A 14731-nucleotide genomic window follows, 5' to 3' on the forward strand; every position below is an offset into this window, starting at 1 on the left:
GCTGTTAGCATCCAATGGATAGCAGTTATCTGCTGTTAGCATCCAATGGCTAGCAGTTCTCAGCTGTTAGCATCCAATGGATAGCAGTTATCTGCTGTTAGCATCCAATGGCTAGCAGTTCTCAGCTGTTAGCATCCAATGGATAGCAGTTATCTGCTGTTAGCATCCAATGGCTAGCAGTTCTCAGCTGTTAGCATCCAATGGATAGCAGTTATCTGCTGTTAGCATCCAATGGCTAGCAGTTCTCAGCTATTAGCAGCCAATGGCTAGCAGTTATCTGCCGTTGGCAGCCAATGGCTAGCAGTTATCTGCTGTTAGCAGCCAATAGCTAGTAGTTATCTGCTGTCAGCAGCCAATGGCTAGCAGTTATCTGCTGTTGGCAGCCAATGGATAGCAGTTTCTTACTGTTGATAAAATGGATGATTGCCATAATTTTTAGAGTCGTTACTGAATTATTAAATCTAACAAATCAAACATTAAACCTAATAAACAATTCAAGGTAAAGCATGGCAACCTCGTAAACAATTCATGGTAATGCATGTGTAACCATTGTGAAACGGCTAACTAGTTAGCGGTGGTGCGCGCTAATAGTGTTTCAATCGGTGACATCACCCGCTCTGAGACCTTGAGGTAGTAGTAGTTCCCCCTTTGCTCTGCAAGTGCCGCGGCTTTTGTGGCGCGATGGGTAACGATGCTTCGTGGGTGACTGTTGTTGAGAGGTGTGCAGAGGGTCCCTGGTTCGAGCCCGGGTATGGGGCGAGTGGGACGGAAGTTGAACTGTTACACATGGTAACCTCGTAAACAATTCATTTAGACTCAGCGGATATTTGAAACAGGCTGTTATGTGCTGAAATGTGTGACGTTGCCCGGCTGTTAAAAGGGACAGGCGAGAATCGTGAGATTCTGTGTTTAATTGAAGTTTTACGGTAATTGAAGTTTTACGGTAATTGAAGTTTTACGGTAATTGAAGTTTTACGGTAATTGAAGTTTTACGGTAATTGAACTTTTACGGTAATTGAACTGTAAAAATGTATTACCTTTAAATGTGCCATAAACACAACCAGACGTGATGTTTTCATCTGTCAAACAAATCACTTCAAAAAGAAGGTTACCTTCGCACGTTCATCCCCAAATAATGTGGCCTCATTAACCTGGGCACAGTGGCCAGGCAAAACCTCCCAGTAGTGTAAAGTACTTCAGTAAAAATACTATAAAGTACTACTTAAGTAGTGTTTTGGGGTATCTGTACTTCACTATTTATATTTTTGACATCTTTTACTTCACTACATTCGTAAAGAAAATAATATACTTTTTTACTCCGTACATTTTCCCCTGACACCCAAAAGTATTTGTTACATTTTGAATGCTTAGCAGGACAGGACATGGTCCAATTCACACACTTATCAGCGATGAGCTGAGCAGTCCTTGACAGCCTGATCGTAGGTCCGCCACGGGAGAGAGGTAGAGACAGAGAGGCCTTGATTAACTCACATCCCCAAAAATAATACCATCACCTTGTTTCACCCTGCCCTGTGTCAACCTCCTCCTCCTCCCCTCTCTGTCAACCTCCCCCTCCTCCCCTCTCTGTCAACCTTCCCCTCCTCCCCTTTCTGTCAACCTCCCCCTCCTCCCCTCTCTGTCAACCTCCCCCTCTCTGTCAACCTCCCCCTCCTCCCCTCTCTGTCAACCTCTCCCTCCTCCCCTCTCTGTCAACCTCCCCCTCCTCCCCTCTCTGTCAACCTCCCTCTCCTCCTTCCCCAACACCAGCACAATGACCTCATGCCCAGACTCATCCAGACTGCTTGCATTGTTGTAAATCTGAAGAGTCATCTGAGACTGCATCCTTCATGTTTATTCATGGTTTGTGTAGCGTGTCTGGGGCCCAGACACCAATAGGTGAGGATCATGAAAAAATGCTACGCGATTAATCGTTTTGTCTTTGAATGACAGCTGACGAGGCCCAATGGGAGCGGCCGGTGCTGGGTTCTTAACGAGCGGGGGCGTGTTCTGGCCACAGCTGTGGGGTAGGAGGAGCTACAGATTCTAGAGCTACTGCTTCGTAATAGGACATCCTGTAGGCTAAGGAAAAGCGCCACAAGAATACTTACGTTTACATCGATCCAATTTAATCCGATTTTCTGAGAGATAAATCAACTGTATGTATCTGACTTATTACTGGGTCTCTACTGCTCTGTTCTCCTCTCCCTGAGAATTTCAGGCAGGCATATAGATGAACACCTGTCTGCTCTAGCCTGGCCCTGAAGGAGGCCCCTCCTCCTTGTGTGAGGGAGGAGACAAAGGGGGCGGAGGGAACAATGGAGGCATAGAAATTCTCCTTAATTAGTCCTCTGGACCATCCAATAACAGGAACTAGGACAGATATTTGAGACTTTTTTTTTTATAAAGAGACGTTTCTACGTGCCTAAATAGTCTGAGGAAGAAGCACAGATGAATGTGAGGCCAGGGAATCTTCTCTCTGTATCCGAAGAGATGTTGAGACTGCAGTCAGTGAGGAAATGTAGGAGCCTGAAGGGGAGAAGCTTGTTAAAATTACAGCTGTCATGTATTGAGTTATAAAAGTATTATTGTACTGGGTAACAGAATGACAAAGAACCTTCATCTCCTTCTCTGGCAATACAAACACCCTCCTCTCTTGTCTAGTAGTGCATGACCACACACACACACACACACACACACACGCACACACGCACACGCACACACGCACACACGCACGCACGCACACACGCACACACACACACATATACACACATACACACACACACACATATACACACACACACACATATACACACACACACACACATATACACACACACACACACACACACACACACACACACACACACACACACACACACACACAACTGTGTGGGGGGCACTCACGGATTACAGAAGAGGGTTGTGTGTGTGTGTGGTAGGGAGGTGTGAGAGGCACGCTCAGTTTAATTTAGAACCACGGCCGGTGTACGGTTACCATGGAAACCTTTGTCTCCGTGAAGGAAGCGTGGGGCTGAGGAAGAAGGATGCTGATTGGTCCTTGGGGCCCCTGATCAGTGACATGAAGGAGTAGGTGACCTCCTGGACCACACATCTATTAAACAGCTAGGCTGCATCCCCAAATGAGACCCTATTCCCTTTATAGGGTACTAGATGCACCCATTGGGCTCTGGTCAAAAGTAGGGCACTATGTAGGGAATAGGCTGCCATTTAAAACACTCTTCTATTTACTCACTGACTGCAGTGTCAACATCTCCTCTGAAATCACAAGCATTTTTCACTAAACCCACAATAACATCTGCTAAAGATGTGTATGTGACCAATTTACCCTACTGTTAGACAGTGAGGACTAACCCCTGACTGGTCACTGCTCTACACAGGTTAGATGCTGGACTGGACTAGATAGGAGATAGAAACATGGTGGACATACAGGTTAGATACTGGACTGGACTAGATAGGAGAAAGAAACATGGTGGACATGCAGGTTAGATACTGGAGCTTACACCAACCTCCCAGTCGCCTAAAATATTAAAATTGAGAATCGGCAAAAGGTGGACAAGACTATGGAGTGTAAACCCCATTCTTCTCTCGAGCTGGAGACTTTAAAATCTGTTCTACTGACCACTACGCCCTCCGGTGTTCACTTGGAAGAATGACAAGGTATTCTACTCAGAATGACCACTACGCCCTCTGGTGTCCACTTGGTAGAATGACAAGGTATTCTACTCAGAATGACCACTACGCCCTCTGGTGTTCACTTGGTAGAATGACAAGGCATTCTACTCAGAATGACCAAGCCTCAACATGACCTTGGTCCAGAGAGCAGTGACGATTTACACCCTCCATTCCTGTCCCCCCCGAGCAGTAATAAATTCGCAGACATACATTACAATATATTTTAAAATGGCTGAAGGAGAGAGACAACACATACTGTATGTACAGGCATTCTGTTTATTTTGTATCTGTGAGTTTTGAAATAAGTCATGATCATTTTGAAAAGAAAGAACGTGCAAGAGAAATGTCTGCTCATCATTCAGTTGGGAACTTTTCCCGCCCCCCCCCAAAAAAAGCACAAAATGTACAAAATCACACAGCGTATAATATATACAACACGCAATAATATACAAATAAAAAAAAGTCTTCAAGAACACTAAAACACAGACAAGCACTTTGCCATTCAGAAGGAGAAGAAAACAACTATTTATATTTAAGACAGGAACAATAAAAATCAATAAAAAAACAAGAAATAACGTTATTATTACATGACGTGATACCATGGTTGAATTTGCTGCTCTTAGAGTAGACTGCGTCGCGTTGTATTCTACACGTGTCACGGTTAGGTAGAGCACGCGGTCCTTCAGTAGCAGTATATACAGTACGCTAACTAAACACATTGACCAGCTGATATTGCCTAAACAGCGTATCAAATCAATCCAGCAATCGATCATTCGATTTGATTGGTTGATAAAACAGCGTCTCCCAGTTGACTAGTTGTTTGATTTGCCCTGAAATTCCATAGCAGCGTCTTCACAGTTACTGTATGTCTACTTGGCTCTGCTCAACAGCTCCACGTTCACTGAGTAAGACAACTAGTGATATTGTATGTGGAGGCAACCAGGACAGAACAGTGAAATAAAAAAAACAAGAAAACATTTCGGACAAAATTCCACTGCCTCTAACCGAATGTCACTTCTAGATTCCACTGTCTCTAACTGAATGTCTCTTCTAGATTCCACGGTCTCAAACCGAATGTCACTTCTAGATTCCACTGTCTCTAACTGAATGTCACTTCTAGATTCCACTGTCTCTAACTGAATGTTACTTATAGATTCCACTGTCTCTTCTAGATTCCACTGTCTCTAACTGAATGTAGCTTCTAGATTCCACTGTCTCTTCTAGATTCCACGGTCTCAAACCGAATGTCGCTTCTAGATTCCACGGTCTCTAACTGAATGTCACTTCTAGATTCCACTGTCTCTAACCGAATGTCACTTCTAGATTCCACGGTCTCAAACCGAATGTCACTTCTAGATTCCACTGCCTCTAACCGAATGTCACTTCTAGATTCCACTGTCTCTAACTGAATGTCACTTCTAGATTCCACTGTCTCTAACCGAATGTCTCTTCTAGATTCCACTGTCTCTAACTGAATGTCTCTTCTAGATTCCACTGTCTCTAACCGAATGTCACTTCTAGATTCCACTGCCTCTAACCGAATGTCACTTCTAGATTCCACTGTCTCTAACTGAATGTCTCTTCTAGATTCCACTGTCTCTAACTGAATGTCACTTCTAGATTCCACTCTCTAACCGAATGTCACTTCTAGATTCCACTGTCTCTTCTAGATTCCACTGTCTCTAACTGAATGTCACTTCTAGATTCCACTGTCTCTAACCGAATGTCACTTCTAGATTCCACGGTCTCAAACCGAATGTCACTTCTAGATTCCACTGCCTCTAACCGAATGTCACTTCTAGATTCCACTGTCTCTAACTGAATGTCTCTTCTAGATTCCACTGTCTCTAACCGAATGTCACTTCTAGATTCCACTGCCTCTAACCGAATGTCACTTCTAGATTCCACTGTCTCTAACTGAATGTCTCTTCTAGATTCCACTGTCTCTAACTGAATGTCACTTCTAGATTCCACTGTCTCTAACTGAATGTCACTTCTAATAATAATGAGTGATGCTTTTTATTAGCATGTACAGTAAACAAGTCTAACTGGCCAAGTTGTAATTGGATAAAGCTTAGCTTGCATTTCAAGAGCTCCATTTTTTTAAAAATGCAATCTCAACATGTGGCTAGGATTGCCAACAGCTGAGTCTGTCTTATTGAGAAAAATGAACAATTACATCATGTATGGGCATGTAAACTGACCGATCTCTATCTCTCTCTCTCTGCTTATGGCAACAGTGTGGGTGGGCTGAAGAATTCAATGGCCTACCTCACATAATATGAATCAACAAATCTGGACAAAGGACAAAAATGACAGTATGAGTAAGTCATATTCTTTAAAAGGCATACGTACACAATGAATGTTTAAACTATGTGTGTGTGTGGTGTGTTCCTGTCTCTAGATAGCAGTGTAACTGTTACCAGTGGGTTAGCTAGCTACACACCAGTGAATCAGCTAGCTACAAACCAGTGGGTTAGCTAGCTACAAACCAGTGGGTTAGCTAGCTACACACCAGTGAATCAGCTAGCTACAAACCAGTGGGTTAGCTAGCTACAAACCAGGGAATCGGCTAGCTACACACCAGTGAATCAGCTAGCTACAAACTAGTGAATCAACGAGTTAGCTAGCTACAAACCAGTGGGTTAGTTAGCTAAACACCATTAAATCAGCTAGCTACAAACCAGTGAATCAGCTAGCTACAAACCAGTCGGTTAGCTAGCTACAAACCAGTCGGTTAGCTAGCTACAAACCAGTCGGTCAGCTAGCTACAAACCAGTCGGTCAGCTAGCTACAAACCAGTCGGTCAGCTAGCTACAAACCAGTCTGTTAGCTAGCTACAAACCAGTCGGTCAGCTAGCTACAAACCAGTCGGTCAGCTAGCTACAAACCAGTCGGTCAGCTAGCTACAAACCAGTCGGTCAGCTAGCTACAAACCAGTCGGTCAGCTAGCTACAAACCAGTCGGTCAGCTAGCTACAAACCAGTCGGTCAGCTAGCTACAAACCAGTCGGTCAGCTAGCTACAAACCAGTCGGTCAGCTAGCTACAAGCCAGTCGGTCAGCTAGCTACAAACCAGTCGGTCAGCTAGCTACAAACCAGTCTGTTAGCTAGCTACAAACCAGTCGGTCAGCTAGCTACAAACCAGTCGGTCAGCTAGCTACAAACCAGTCGGTCAGCTAGCTACAAACCAGTCGGTCAGCTAGCTACAAACCAGTCGGTCAGCTAGCTACAAACCAGTCGGTCAGCTAGCTACAAGCCAGTCGGTTAGCTAGCTACAAACCAGTCGGTTAGCTAGCTACAAACCAGTCGGTCAGCTAGCTACAAACCAGTCGGTTAGCTAGCTACAAACCAGTCGGTTAGCTAGCTACAAACCAGTCGGTCAGCTAGCTACAAACCAGTCGGTCAGCTAGCTACAAACCAGTCGGTCAGCTAGCTCCAAACCAGTCGGTCAGCTAGCTCCAAACCAGTCGGTTAGCTAGCTACAAACCTCAACACTGCAGTACAGAGAGAGAACATGTTGAGGTTATTGTTTTCCAGACCAGAAACTACTGAACGTTGGATTAGTTGTAATGACGGTCACCTTGGACACGTCGCGACCTCTTGCCAGGGTTGGGGTTATTTCCCTTCCAATTCAGCCAAACGCAGAAAGTTAACAGAAATTCTAATTCCAATCAAAGCCAATGAGGAAAATTGGAAATTTGAATGTCAGTTTTATTCATAAATTGACTGAATTGAAATGGAATTGACTCCAGCCTCTTACCACACCTTCACCTACAAGTCATGTGCTGTATAGGGAATAGGGTGCTATGTGGGAGGTATAATAAGATCAAACAGCAAGGCTTGTTAGTGCCAGCCTCCTTCAGCCCTACACCCCTCCCCTCCGTCTAATCCCTCTTGGCCCTCCCCTTCCTCTTTCTCCTTCCATTCCCGTTGTCCACCCCCGACGACCTCTCCTTTGCCTCCACCTTGCCCCCCACCCCCACCGCTCCGTTCCCCAGTCCCTTGGACAGCCCGTTGGAGACCCCGTTGTTAGACAGAGCCTTGGCGGCCTTGGGCTCCCTGGGTTGGCGCGGCGTGCGACGGTACGTCTGGTAGTAGAAGTTACCGAACAGGGCGATGAAGGTGAGGGCGTAGCAGATAAGGGCATAGTGCATCCAGTGGGGAAACTCACAGTCCATGTAGAGGGACAGAGCAGTGTGACCAATGGTAACATGGAACTGGACCTGAGGTAGAGACGGAGGGAGGGATCAGTTCAAACCTTATTATATTACAGGGCCTTCTGGGAAAGAAACATGGAACTGGACCTGAGGTAGAGATGGAGGGAGGGATCAGTTCAAACCTTATTATATTACAGGGCCTTCTGGGAAAGAAACATGGAACTGGACCTGAGGTAGAGATGGAGGGAGGGATCAGTTGAAACCTTATTATATTACAGGGCCTTCTGGGAAAGAAACATGGAACTGGACCTGAGGTAGAGATGGAGGGAGGGTTCAGTTGAAACCTATTATCTTCAGACCCCTTGACTTTTAACACATTTTGTTACGTTACAGCCTTATTCTAAAATGGATTAAATAAAAAAAACATGTTCCTTATCAATCTATACACAATGCCCCACAGTGACATCACAATACCCCATAATGACATCACAATACCCCATAGTGACATCACAATACCCCATAGTGACATACAGTATATCACAAAAGTGAGTACACCCCTCACATTTTTTTAAAAATATTTGAGTATATCTTTTCATGTGACAACACTGAAGAAAGGACACTTTGCTACAATGTAAAGTAGTGAGTGTACAGCTTGTATAACAGTGTAAATTTGCTGTCCTCTCAAAATAACTCAACACACAGACATTAATGTCTAAACTGCTGGCATTTTCCGTAGAGCTCAGAGACAGGGTTGTGTCGAGGAACAGATCTGGGGAAGGGTAACAAAAAATGTCTGGAAGGTCTGCAAGAACACAGTGGCCTCCATCATTCTTAAATGGAAGATGTTTGGAACCACCAAGACTCTTCTTAGAACTGGCCACCCGGCCAAACTGAGCAATCGGGGGAGAAGGGCCTTGGTCAGGGAAGTGACCAAGAAACTGATGATCACTCTGACAGAGCTCCAGAGTTCCTCTGTGGAGATGGGAGAACCTTCCAGAAGGACAACCATCTCTGCAGCACTCCACCAATCAGGCCTTTATGGTAGAGTGGCTAGACGGAAGCCACTCCTCAGTAAAAAGGCACATGACAGCCCGCTTGGAGTTTCCTAAAAGGCACCTAAAGGACTCTCAGACCATGAGAAACAAGATTCCCTGGTCTGATGAAACCAAGATTGAACTCTTTGGCCTGAATGCCAAGCGTCACGTCTGGAGGAAACCTGGCACCATCCCTACGGTGAAGCATGGTGGTGGCAGCATCATGCTGTGGGGATGTTTTTCAGCTGCAGGGACTGGGAGACTAGTCAGGATCGAGATGAACGGAGCAAAGTACAAAGAGATCCTTGATGAAAACCTGCTCCAGAGCACTCAAGACCACAGACTGGGGAGAAGGTTCACCTTCCAACAGGACAACGTCCCTAAGCACACAGATAAGACAATGCAGGAGTGGCTTCGGGACAAGTCTCTGAATGTCCTTGAGTGGCCCAGCCAGAGCCCGGACTTGAACCCGACCGAACATCTATGGAGAGACCTGAAAATAGCTGTGCAGCGACGCTCCCCATCCAACCTGACAAGAGCTGGAGAGGATCTGCAGAGAAGAATGGGAGAAACTCCCCAAATACAGGTGTGCCATATTTCCGTTAAAATATATATATACATTTTCAAAAATGTCTAAAAACCTCTTTTTGCTTTGTCATCATGAGATATTGTGAGTAGATTGATGAGTCGGGGAAAAAAACATTGTAACAAAATGCTGAATAAGTCAAGGGGGGCTCTGTACTGTACAACAGGGCTATTCAACTGTGGACATGTAGAAGGCAATCTGAGGGAAGAAGATGAAACACAACCTTTCTGGCTTTCATGATCTCTCCAGGGTAGAGAAGAAGACCAGCTGGTTTTCATGATCTCTCCAGGGTAGAGAAGAAGACCAGCTGGTTTTCATGATCTCTCCAGGTAGAGAAGAAGACCAGATGGTTTTCATGATCTCTCCAGGGTAGAGAAGATGACCAGCTGGTTTTCATGATCTCTCCAGGTAGAGAAGAAGACCAGCTGGTTTTCATGATCTCTCCAGGTAGAGAAGAAGACCAGCTGGTTTTCATGATCTCTCCAGGTAGAGAAGAAGACCAGCTGGTTTTCATGATCTCTCCAGGTAGAGAAGATGACCAGCTGGTTTTCATGATCTCTCCAGGTAGAGAAGATGACCAGCTGGTTTTCATGATCTCTCCAGGTAGAGAAGATGACCAGCTGGTTTTCATGATCTCTCCAGGTAGAGAAGATGACCAGCTGGTTTTCATGATCTCTCCAGGGTAGAGAAGATGACCAGCTGGTTTTCATGATCTCTCCAGGTAGAGAAGATGACCAGCTGGTTTTCATGATCTCTCCAGGTAGAGAAGAAGAACAGCTTCTGCCTTCGAGGTTCATTAACTGAATAGTCCAGCAACCCAGTAGTTATGATATGACATAATGCCATGACTGACTTACTGTAAATCCATCTGAATCAAGTTAGACTGACTTACTGTAAATCCATCAGAATCAAGTTAGACAGACTTACTGTAAATCCATCAGAATCAAGTTAGACAGACTTAACTGTAAATCAATCTGAATCAAGTTAGACTGACTTACTGTAAATCCATCAGAATCAAGTTAGACTGACTTACTGTAAATCCATCTGAATCAAGTTAGACTGACTTACTGTAAATCCATCTGAATCAAGTAAGACTGACTTACTGTAAATCCATCTGAATCAAGTTAGACTGACTTTACTGTAAATCCATCTGAATCAAGTTAGGCTGACTTTACTGTAAATCCATCTGAATCAAGTTACTGTAAACGGATCTCTTACCATCTGGATGACAGTCAGGTACTTCTTCCACCACAGGTACTTCTGGATCTTGGGTCCAAAGGAGGCCAGCCCATAGTACAGATACATCAGGACATGGATGGCTGCGTTCATGTGTGCACCAAAGAATGCTGCAAAGGAGGGAGGGGGGGGGAACCAAACAGATAATGTGATGAGGTCCATTACCAAATTACCAATAACGCATGAATTTCTAATAAGGGAACGTTCCTGCATCGGCTACAGTTCAACGCAGAAGAAGAGATTCCTTTTTTCTAAAAAAGGAAGTTGCTGGTTAAGTATATAAAAACAGACAAGTAGAGGGGATACTCACACTGTCCGCCAGCGACCCAAAGGAAGTTGCTGGTTAAGTATATAAAAACAGATAAGTAGAGGGGATACTCACACTGTCCTCCAGCGACCCAAAGGAAGTTGCTGGTTAAGTATATAAAAACAGATAAGTAGAGGGGATACTCACACTGTCCTCCAGCGACCCAAAGGAAGTTGCTGGTTAAGTATATAAAAACAGACAAGTAGAGGGGATACTCACACTGTCCTCCAGCGACCCAAAGGAAGTTGCTGGTTAAGTATATAAAAACAGACAAGTAGAGGGGATACTCACACTGTCCTCCAGCGACCCAAAGGAAGTTGCTGGTTAAGTATATAAAAACAGATAAGTAGAGGGGATACTCACACTGTCCGCCAGCGACCCAGAGGAAGTTGCTGGTTAAGTATATAAAAACAGACAAGTAGAGGGGATACTCACACTGTCCTCCAGCGACCCAAAGGAAGTTGCTGGTTAAGTATATAAAAACAGATAAGTAGAGGGGATACTCACACTGTCCTCCAGCGACCCAAAGGAAGTTGCTGGTTAAGTATATAAAAACAGACAGGTAGAGGGGATACTCACACTGTCCTCCAGCGACCCAAAGGAAGTTGCTGGGTTAAGTATATAAAAACAGACAGGTAGAGGGGATACTCACACTGTCCTCCAGCGACCCAGAGGAAGTTGCTGGGTTAAGTATATAAAAACAGATAAGTAGAGGGGATACTCACACTGTCCTCCAGCGACCCAGAGGAAGTTGCTGGGTTAAGTATATAAAAACAGACAAGTAGAGGGGATACTCACACTGTCCGCCAGCGACCCAAAGGAAGTTGCTGGGTTAAGTATATAAAAACAGACAAGTAGAGGGGATACTCACACTGTCCGCCAGCGACCCAAAGGAAGTTGCTGGTTAAGTATATAAAAACAGACAAGTAGAGGGGATACTCACACTGTCCTCCAGCGACCCAAAGGAAGTTGCTGGTTAAGTATATAAAAACAGACAAGTAGAGGGGATACTCACACTGTCCGCCAGCGACCCAAAGGAAGTTGCTGGTTAAGTATATAAAAACAGACAAGTAGAGGGGATACTCACACTGTCCTCCAGCGACCCAAAGGAAGTTGCTGGTTAAGTATATAAAAACAGACAAGTAGAGGGGATACTCACACTGTCCTCCAGCGACCCAAAGGAAGTTGCTGGTTAAGTATATAAAAACAGACAAGTAGAGGGGATACTCACACTGTCCTCCAGCGACCCAAAGGAAGTTGCTGGGTTAAGTATATAAAAACAGACAAGTAGAGGGGATACTCACACTGTCCGCCAGCGACCCAAAGGAAGTTGCTGGGTTAAGTATATAAAAACAGACAAGTAGAGGGGATACTCACACTGTCCGCCAGCGACCCGAAGGAAGTTGCTGGGTTAAGTATATAAAAACAGACAAGTAGAGGGGATACTCACACTGTCCGCCAGCGACCCAAAGGAAGTTGCTGGGTTAAGTATATAAAAACAGACAAGTAGAGGGGATACTCACACTGTCCGCCAGCGACCCGAAGGAAGTTGCTGGGTTAAGTATATAAAAACAGACAAGTAGAGGGGATACTCACACTGTCCTCCAGCGACCCAAAGGAAGTTGCTGGTTAAGTATATAAAAACAGACAAGTAGAGGGGATACTCACACTGTCCGCCAGCGACCCAAAGGAAGTTGCTGGTTAAGTATATAAAAACAGACAAGTAGAGGGGATACTCACACTGTCCGCCAGCGACCCAAAGGAAGTTGCTGGGTTAAGTATATAAAAACAGACAAGTAGAGGGGATACTCACACTGTCCGCCAGCGACCCAAAGGAAGTTGCTGGTTAAGTATATAAAAACAGACAAGTAGAGGGGATACTCACACTGTCCGCCAGCGACCCAAAGGAAGTTGCTGGGTTAAGTATATAAAAACAGACAAGTAGAGGGGATACTCACACTGTCCGCCAGCGACCCAAAGGAAGTTGCTGGGTTAAGTATATAAAAACAGACAAGTAGAGGGGATACTCACACTGTCCGCCAGCGACCCAAAGGAAGTTGCTGGGTTAAGTAAAACAGACAAGTAGAGGGGATACTCACACTGTTCGCCAGCGACCCAAAGGAAGTTGCTGGGTTAAGTATATAAAAACAGACAAGTAGAGGGGATACTCACACTGTCCGCCAGCGACCCAGAGGAAGTTGCTGGGTTAAGTATATAAAAACAGACAAGTAGAGGGGATACTCACACTGTCCGCCAGCGACCCAAAGGAAGTTGCTGGGTTAAGTATATAAAAACAGACAAGTAGAGGGGATACTCACACTGTCCGCCAGCGACCCAAAGGAAGTTGCTGGGTTAAGTATATAAAAACAGACAAGTAGAGGGGATACTCACACTGTCCGCCAGCGACCCAAAGGAAGTTGCTGGTTAAGTATATAAAAACAGACAAGTAGAGGGGATACTCACACTGTCCGCCAGCGACCCAAAGGAAGTTGCTGGTTAAGTATATAAAAACAGACAAGTAGAGGGGATACTCACACTGTCCTCCAGCGACCCAAAGGAAGTTGCTGGTTAAGTATATAAAAACAGACAAGTAGAGGGGATACTCACACTGTCCGCCAGCGACCCAAAGGAAGTTGCTGGGTTAAGTATATAAAAACAGACAAGTAGAGGGGATACTCACACTGTCCGCCAGCGACCCAAAGGAAGTTGCTGGTTAAGTATATAAAAACAGACAAGTAGAGGGGATACTCACACTGTCCGCCAGCGACCCAAAGGAAGTTGCTGGGTTAAGTATATAAAAACAGACAAGTAGAGGGGATACTCACACTGTCCGCCAGCGACCCAAAGGAAGTTGCTGGTTAAGTATATAAAAACAGACAAGTAGAGGGGATACTCACACTGTCCGCCAGCGACCCAAAGGAAGTTGCTGGTTAAGTATATAAAAACAGACAAGTAGAGGGGATACTCACACTGTCCTCCAGCGACCCAAAGGAAGTTGCTGGGTTAAGTATATAAAAACAGATAAGTAGATGGGATACTCACACTGTCCACCAGCGACCCAAAGGAAGTTGCTGGGTTAAGTATATAAAAACAGATAAGTAGAGGGGATACTCACACTGTCCTCCAGCGACCCAAAGGAAGTTGCTGGTTAAGTAAAACAGACGAGTAGATGGGATACTCACACTGTTCGCCAGCGACCCAAAGGAAGTTGCTGGGTTAAGTATATAAAAACAGATAAGTAGAGGGGATACTCACACTGTCCGCCAGCGACCCAAAGGAAGTTGCTGGTTAAGTATTTTTTTTAAACAGATAAGTAGAGGGGATACTCACACTGTCCGCCAGCGACCCAAAGGAAGTTGCTGGTTAAGTATATAAAAACAGATAAGTAGAGGGGATACTCACACTGTCCTCCAGCGACCCAAAGGAAGTTGCTGGGTTAAGTATATAAAAACAGATACGTAGAGGGGATACTCACACTGTCCTCCAGCGACCCAAAGGAAGTTGCTGGGTTAAGTATATAAAAACAGACGAGTAGAGGGGATACTCACACTGTCCTCCAGCGACCCAAAGGAGGTTGCTGGGTTAAGTATATAAAAACAGATAAGTAGAGGGGATACTCACACTGTCCGCCAGCGACCCAAAGGAAGTTGCTGGTTAAGTATTTTTTTTAAACAGATAAGTAGAGGGGATACTCACACTGTCCGCCAGCGACCCAA

The 14731-nt window shown here is 45.0% G+C and overlaps 1 protein-coding gene across 1 annotated transcript in view; it reads right to left on the reverse strand.

Annotated features, from left to right (window-relative positions):
- Positions 1–7579: 7579 nt before the first annotated feature.
- Positions 7580–14731, reverse strand: part of LOC139405625 (very long chain fatty acid elongase 4-like) — a 14492-nt gene continuing 7340 nt past the window's right edge. The window contains exons 6-7 of the mRNA XM_071148036.1: positions 10691–10818; positions 7580–7918 (exon numbers count right to left, since the gene is read on the reverse strand). Of these exons, the coding sequence (XP_071004137.1) occupies positions 7580–7918; positions 10691–10818 (467 nt within the window). The remainder of the gene's footprint in view (positions 7919–10690; positions 10819–14731) is intronic.

This window comes from Oncorhynchus clarkii, chromosome 3, assembly GCF_045791955.1.
Source record: "Oncorhynchus clarkii lewisi isolate Uvic-CL-2024 chromosome 3, UVic_Ocla_1.0, whole genome shotgun sequence".
In the NCBI taxonomy this organism is placed as follows: domain Eukaryota; kingdom Metazoa; phylum Chordata; class Actinopteri; order Salmoniformes; family Salmonidae; genus Oncorhynchus; species Oncorhynchus clarkii.